Source organism: Glossina fuscipes, unplaced genomic scaffold, assembly GCF_014805625.2.
Source record: "Glossina fuscipes isolate IAEA_lab_2018 unplaced genomic scaffold, Yale_Gfus_2 108646, whole genome shotgun sequence".
Classification (NCBI taxonomy): domain Eukaryota; kingdom Metazoa; phylum Arthropoda; class Insecta; order Diptera; family Glossinidae; genus Glossina; species Glossina fuscipes.
The window spans coordinates 1-6,756 of record NW_024005701.1 but is presented as its reverse complement, the minus strand read 5'-3'; the positions used below and the strand labels follow the sequence as shown (position 1 = coordinate 6,756).

The following is a 6,756-nucleotide window of genomic DNA, read 5'->3' as shown; positions in this document are numbered from 1 at the left end:
ATTAGCAGTGCTTTTGTCGCACTTGATTTAGAATTCGCAGCACAAATGCAACCCTATATCGTATAGTTTATAAGGCTCAATTTTTTTGCAGCTTTTGACGATACAGGCGTTCCCAATTTACTTTCGATTGCTCGCATATCATCGCGTTTCACCGTCACGGCGCGTTCTCAATATCTTCGCGTAAAAAGCTTCGCTTTAGGCATTATGAACGTTTTACGAACGATAGATACAATAAAATTTGACGAAAGGGCGAATAACTTTTACACTTGAAATAAACTGCCGTTGTTTTGTTTTTCTGCCTTTTTTTTTAATTTAAGCAAAAGCAAATTAAAAAAGAAAAAAAATAGATGACACTGAAGTCACAGTTCATGCCGCTTCGGCGTTTGATAAGCTAGTATGCATATCTCTATCGAAACATATCGTTCGATTTCGTCCCTACTCATCAAATGTGTTGGTTTACAAGTCTATCTATATTGAAACCATTATTTATATATACCGATAGCACCTTCATCATCATTATTACTTTTTTTTTGCATTTTATGCTAAGCATTCCGTTTTTGGAAGCGAGTGCAGTGTAAGCCTTTAAAAATTGTACCAAAATACCTAATTTCGAACACGAATGAATAACGGAAACTCTACTTTTTTGTTTTCTTTTTCTTTTACTTCACTCTGTAAGACCTAAGTGAATTTGTTGTTGCTTTAATTGTAAAGTAAACGTGCAATTTGAATTTTCTTACGAAGCTTTCTTAAAATTGCATCCAAATGGGAGGCTCGTATAAAAAGAAACAACGAGCCGAAAAAGCCAAAGTTAAATTGAAAGGCGCTAAATTGCCTAAGGGTTTAAATGTTACAAAGACTGAGTTTAAAATACGTAAAATAACAATCAAGGAACAATTAAAAGATTTAAAATATGTTGACGGTCAAAGGCAAATCAATATAAAGGAAACCTTAAATCGCCTCAAACATCACGGATCAAATTTTCGCTTAGAATCGCTGCGTAAATTAAGAGAAGCAATTGTCAACAATAGCTTAGACATCTTGGGTTGTCTAAACGAAATAATCCAGGGTGTGGTTTCCATGTGCTTGGATGCGGAACGCGATATTAGAAGAGAATCTTTTAAAACATTGAGCATTCTGTTTGAATCACTGAAAGAAGTCTCAATTGGGCCATTTTTTCATATAATTTCTTCGTACCTGCGCTGTGCTATGACCCATATACAACCTTATATACAAGAGGATTCATTGTTAATGTTGGATGTTTTGCTGGATCATGTGCCATCATTGGTTGCTAAACATAGCCATAAGATTTTTCAAAATTTTCTGGAGATGATATCACGGGTAAGAGCGGATGGTGGTAAAGCCGGTCGAATGCTAACATTCAATATAGGAAAAAGGCAAACGAATGTTAAGTGGCGTTCCAAAGTGTTGTTGCGTTTGCAACAAATGCTAAGCAATTTAGTAAGCCAAAGGAAAGAAGAAAAAGATAGTCGCGGTCCTTTTACAATAAGCGGAGGAAAGCAAAAGAATCCATTAATATTTAATGCAAACGTACCACAGTACTACGGAGTGAAACGGTCATCTCAGAATGATCTTCCATGCGATCTATCAAACATATTTCAAAGAACGATAGGTGAAAACGCCATGCCTGGCAATCTATTGATACACGAGGAATGTAATCAACTGAAATCATATGTGGATCATTTAATGCCTTTGTTGTTGGAATCATGGTTAGAAGTGCGACCGCAACACACTTCAGGAGAAGGAACAGAACGTTCAATAAATTCGGATGCCGCTCAAGCTTTAAAAATCGTTTCAGAAATTATAGCAGATCTGTGGTTCCTAATTGATATTCATGAAGAACAAACTAATAATCACGCATTGAGTTTATGGTTTCAGGATCAGTACAAAGAAATATTTGCTTTAAATTTTGTGCAAACTGGCTTTCCCTACGAATTAATGGACGGGGACAAAGAGGGTAAATGTATTATTTCAATATGAAAATGAGAATTCTTACAGATCTAATCAAACCTTTCTAAAATTTTCAGTGAACGGCCCAGAAAATTCAGTAAACAAAAAGAGATCGCGAAAATCGAATCTTTCCCCGTTAACATCGTACTGTTACAATCAAAATGTTTGCGTCAGTTATATAATGTGTCGTTTTTTTGCTGGGAATCTGCAAATACAAGCAGAAAAGTTTTCATGCATTTTAAAATATTTAAAAGGTGTCATCGACTCAATGGATCCGAAACGGGAGCATGATTATTTATCTATCCTTTTAAAAGCTTTAAGGAGTTTACTCTTCATGAATGGCTTGCAAATGCTTCAGACTCATCGTGAGGGCACTCTTCTTCTGCTGAAAAGCTCCGTTAAATCTTTTCTGAGTCATAAGTTTGGCGATTCAATTTCCTCATCTACACTTCTACTATTGTTGTGCGAAATTATCCAAGATTCTTGCCTTTATAAGGCTTATAACTGCCAGGAATTGAAAGAATTTCTGGAATTTTTACCTCATTTACTTTTAAAATCATCGATTAGCGAATCGATATTATTATCTATGATCCAATTGGGTAAGCAACAGAACGAAGTCTTCTTAAGCACCTTACGACAACTTTTCAGCGATGTGGTGAGAAATTTGGAAAGAATAAAAGTGAACGGGGCCTTAGATGTGGTTGAGGGTAAAAAGCATATCATTAACTTGTTCTATTGGCAGAATCCTCAAAGTGTAAGGGAAGAGGATTTAAGAGAAATAACGAGTAATCTGAATGAGTGTATAACCGATGAAAGACTAAATGATTATTGCCACTATGTACTGACATTGAACTTTAATAGAAGTATATAAACAAAAGTAAAATAGTTTTTTTTTATTTTTTCATTTTCTTCGGCTTGAAACGATCCAGAACACTAGTAGGTGTTTCCAAAGGTAAAAAGTCTTCACCGACCTCCTCTTGCTTATGCGTTGCAATTATGGATTTTTTGGTTTGCCGGATGTTTGCAATGAATTCCTGTAAAAATGTTTGATTTAGAAATTATTCGAAAGTCGGGTCTTCTGCATATGCGCGTTTTACCTTTCTCTTTATGTCCTTAACAATTTGTTTATTACGGGCCGCTTTAACACTTCCGCCACGACCCCTCATTTTACGCCGTGGGTTTATTGTCACCTGGGGTGGTTTAAGAAAGAATAGAGCTTTTTTCGCGTCCACTTTCTCTTGAAGTGAGGGTACGTCAACAGTGGTAATATCATTAGGATCCAAAGTGATCAGCTCTGCTGGTATTTTTTCGAGTAGGGCATGTACTTCACGTTCACGTCTTTGCTTCTTTGTTTCATAAGAATTATCTTCTAACGCGTCACAGTTGGATTCACCTGAACCTGGTACTAATAGCGACCGAAAACCATTGGCTGTCGCAATACCCAAAATGTCTTCATAAGGACAAAAACGCCCGCTCCGAATCGATCGATATAAGAGGCGCATCTATCTGAAGTCCTCCTAGGTGTTGTATACATTCGCACAAACTTACGTTTGCACCACAAGTGGTATAGGGTATAAAAATAGAAAAACTCTAGAGATATAAGTCCACATACAATTCTATTAATTTACCCCTCAATGTGTTATCCGAGCGAAATGAAAAAATATTTTACACATCATCGGACAACGTTTAATTTGGAATGTTCGAAAGGAAAATACTTTTTAATTATGGTATCTAACCATTATTTTTGATTATTTATATGTGGTCTTAAGCTCATTTCTATTTCCACTTGCGTCTTGAAAACTCAAAGTTACATGTTCGCTGTCACGATTATAAATGAAAAATTCGATCTCCCATTCTCGCTTTTCAAACTGCTCCATATCCGCATGAGTAGTCGAGTAGGAAAGAGCCGTTAGCATTAACTGACTAACTGCCTTAGTGTTTATTTTTTTCTATCCACGAATCTTAATCGTCAGTAAATGTCTTTTTCAAATGAAAAAAGATCAAAATACGCGCAAGCGTATAATAATAGCAGCAAGATTAACCGGACAAGGTGACATGACTAAATAGACTTAAAATTTACCATCGATGAATCAAACTTCTTTGTCATCCCAGGCTTTCGTGGGATTTTTTTTTTTTGATTTCATGAGTCGTTCAATACTGACCGTCGTCGCCTGCATGTTCTGTTATTCTGATCAACTTTGGTACTCACTAGTAAGAATCAGATAGAGCGTAAAATGGGTCTGGACATGAAAATATTCGCAATCAAGTTTTGGATATAACTTCTGACATACAGTTTCGTTTACCAAGTTATTTTCGTGCAGGCGACATTCATATAGACTTGCATGCCATCGTTGATGTTCAGATAATAAGAAAACAAGGTTTATTCAATTACGGAGTTCACGATTACGTCAAACTTGCCCCGAAAAAAAATAATGCAAATTTCAATGGAAACTTTTTTCAATTATAAGCGAAATTTTCAACTTTCAGCTAATTCTTGATATACGATTTGTTAAGATACAAGATCAAAGACCCTAATCAAGTACATGTATTTTTCAAGCGGAGGAAAATTAACAATTGCAAAAATCAAGAAAAAGGATAAAATGTCTAAAAACTTGATATATAAATATTCGCCTTAAGATAATAAATATAAGTTTAGTTTCCTTATTTTCAAAAGCATTTATATAAAGAAGAAGTAATTAAAAATTATTTATGCAGACATATTAAAAAAAATTGGTTTTTATACTTTACACTGCAAATTAAATATAGAAAAAGAGATTTTTTTTTTTTTTTCTTGGAAAAAGTGCAAGAAGTTTTATCAGTGAGAAAATTTTTACAAATTTTTTCTTCAAAGAAATTCTTAAGAATAAAAATATTGTGTTAATTTGTAATAGGAGCAGTTTTATTGTAATGACGAGTGACCATAGTTTGTTGGCTTCTGTGACAAATATAATACAATAATAGTGGACAGAGCGCTAACAAGAAATATCACATCAAACCAACGGTGATAGAAATTAAAGTGTAAATTACCTAACACTTGTGTGATGATAACACGATACTCGGCAGGCATATTCATACGCATCAATAACACCGAAGAGCAGAAATACATGCCCATAATTTGTGCAAGAATTAAAACTATAATGTTTGACGATTTACTAGAAGAAATGCGATAAAAGAACTGAAAAAATGCGACCATAGAAAAAAAAGATTAATATTTCTGAAAAGATTAATATTATGAGATTTGTCTACCTTGGTTAAGGTTAGCAACAATCCCCTTATAGAAGTTACGACAATACAGCCTACCAAGAGAAACGATATATGTTGATTCCAGAATGCTAAATCTATATCGAAACCGCACCAATGCACGGCAATTTCAAAACCTCGAGTAACGGGATCTTTCTTGCCCACCCGATCGAATATAATATTTGCTGTACACTATCGGATAGGATTGCGCACATATATATATATATGTACGTATTATATTACTTTTTTTAACTACACAAATATGATATACTTACTATCAGTATTTTCCACAAGCAGTAAACACTGAAAAAGTGTCCTATAACGTTAAAATATCGACCCTGTAAAGTTTTTGACCATTTCTGACGTTCTTGCATATTTTTCAGATAATTAACTTCCAAAAATATATGGCGTAACAACTCCTCCAAACCGTCAATTTCCATCCTTAGTTGACTAATATCTGCAATTTATAAAGATACAGGGCTTTTGTCTTGCTTTCTTATAAGCTAAACTTACTTACTTTCACCTCCTACATCTACCCGATTTACCGCGGAACTCAATATGTTCCATAATCCTGTCTTGGTTTGATGGGTTTTGTTTCGTCTATGTTTTTCCAAAGCCATACGTTTCTTTTTATTGGTAAGCATATCTACCGTTAGTAGCAAACGTCTTTCCAAAGTTATTATATCAATTTGAGAGACTGGCCTATAAATTTCTACATTAGTATTAACGAACGTCTAAACTTATGCCCTTTATAGGCTTACCTTATAAAATATGTCATACTTTGATAAGGGCAATTGACAGCTCCAAAACCTGATAATACGGCCATTACGGTAACACCAATAACTCCAATACGTGAGACGCCCTGCTCTATAGTGAATATACCATGTGAAACGCTAAGCAAAGGAAATGGATCGCCTATTCGCCATAGACCATAAAGAAAAGCAAGCCAACAACTCATAGTTATGATCCGTACCCATTTTTCGGATACTGTATGAAAAGAAAAGGATATGAAAAAAGTACAATTTTCTGAAACTAAGGACCACTTACCGAAGGTTATACTATGAACAATTGAATAAAATATATACAATGGAATAACTGCAATCACCATTAACAGGAGAAGTGTTAACCCTAAACGCCAATGAAAGTAACGTGAACTGCTTTCCAAAACACCGAGAATTTCGAAAATGATTAGTTCAAACATGGTTATGGATAAAGCAAATGTCACAGAGAATATAAGTTGCACAGATATGTGGCGAATTTCATAATTTTTAAATAATTGCTTAACAAAAAACCACCATCCACCAGCAAAGAAGAGAAGCTAAACAATACACAATAATTAGACCGGCTTTCATTTATACTGAAAAACTCACCTGGGACACGAATACAATGATGCAGTCTTCAAAAAATTCCATATTTTTAATAGACATTTTCGTTTTTTACGTTTCTGTACACACGCGATAATTAATAAATTAAAAGTGGCTTGATAATTTCATTTTTTAATATTAGCAGTGCTTTTGTCGCACTTGATTTAGAATTCGCAGCACAAAT

General features: G+C 34.5%; 3 protein-coding genes across 5 annotated transcripts; 1 reads left to right on the top strand and 2 right to left on the bottom strand.

The window, feature by feature from the left end:
- The first annotated feature begins 762 nt into the window (after window positions 1-762).
- LOC119644301 (testis-expressed protein 10-like) lies at window positions 763-2,839 on the top strand. The gene is made up of 2 exons (XM_038043844.1): window positions 763-1,975; window positions 2,046-2,839. The coding sequence occupies exons 1-2, from the start codon at window positions 763-765 to the stop codon at window positions 2,837-2,839; spliced, it is 2,007 nt and encodes a 668-aa protein (XP_037899772.1).
- On the bottom strand, window positions 2,792-4,597 carry LOC119644304 (WD repeat-containing protein 46-like). The gene is made up of 2 exons (XM_038043848.1): window positions 3,066-4,597; window positions 2,792-3,002 (listed from the first exon to the last, which is right to left on the bottom strand). The coding sequence occupies exons 1-2, from the start codon at window positions 3,468-3,470 to the stop codon at window positions 2,862-2,864; spliced, it is 546 nt and encodes a 181-aa protein (XP_037899776.1). The 5' UTR covers window positions 3,471-4,597; the 3' UTR covers window positions 2,792-2,861.
- A 170-nt stretch (window positions 4,598-4,767) lies between these two features.
- On the bottom strand, window positions 4,768-6,738 carry LOC119644302 (Golgi pH regulator-like). 3 transcript variants are annotated; one of them, XM_038043847.1, is made up of 8 exons: window positions 6,579-6,738; window positions 6,256-6,526; window positions 5,970-6,195; window positions 5,726-5,910; window positions 5,484-5,665; window positions 5,215-5,400; window positions 4,996-5,143; window positions 4,768-4,940 (listed from the first exon to the last, which is right to left on the bottom strand). In XM_038043847.1, the coding sequence occupies exons 1-8, from the start codon at window positions 6,633-6,635 to the stop codon at window positions 4,846-4,848; spliced, it is 1,350 nt and encodes a 449-aa protein (XP_037899775.1). In that variant the 5' UTR covers window positions 6,636-6,738; the 3' UTR covers window positions 4,768-4,845. The 3 variants fall into 3 exon arrangements, with proteins under 3 accessions (XP_037899775.1, XP_037899774.1, XP_037899773.1); XM_038043846.1 differs by having other exon boundaries at window positions 4,775-5,143; window positions 5,484-5,658; window positions 5,722-5,910; XM_038043845.1 differs by having other exon boundaries at window positions 4,777-5,143.
- Window positions 6,739-6,756: the final 18 nt, after the last annotated feature.

What these genes read in the sequence shown, in the direction of transcription:
- LOC119644301 (XM_038043844.1), top strand. Translation starts at nt 763, where the DNA reads ATGGGAGGCTCGTATAAAAAGAAACAACGAGCCGAAAAAGCCAAAGTT. An exon ending in AATGGACGGGGACAAAGAGG is followed by an intron (nt 1,976 to 2,045) that starts GTAAATGTATTA and finishes TAAAATTTTCAG; the next exon opens with TGAACGGCCCAGAAAATTCA.
- LOC119644302 (XM_038043845.1), bottom strand. Translation starts at nt 6,635, where the DNA reads ATGTCTATTAAAAATATGGAATTTTTTGAAGACTGCATCATTGTATTC. An exon ending in GGTAGATGTAGGAGGTGAAA is followed by an intron (nt 5,666 to 5,725) that starts GTAAGTAAGTTT and finishes TATAAATTGCAG; the next exon opens with ATATTAGTCAACTAAGGATG. An exon ending in GCTTGTGGAAAATACTGATA is followed by an intron (nt 5,401 to 5,483) that starts GTAAGTATATCA and finishes CCTATCCGATAG; the next exon opens with TGTACAGCAAATATTATATT.
- LOC119644304 (XM_038043848.1), bottom strand. Translation starts at nt 3,470, where the DNA reads ATGCGCCTCTTATATCGATCGATTCGGAGCGGGCGTTTTTGTCCTTAT. An exon ending in TTAAGGACATAAAGAGAAAG is followed by an intron (nt 3,003 to 3,065) that starts GTAAAACGCGCA and finishes ACATTTTTACAG; the next exon opens with GAATTCATTGCAAACATCCG.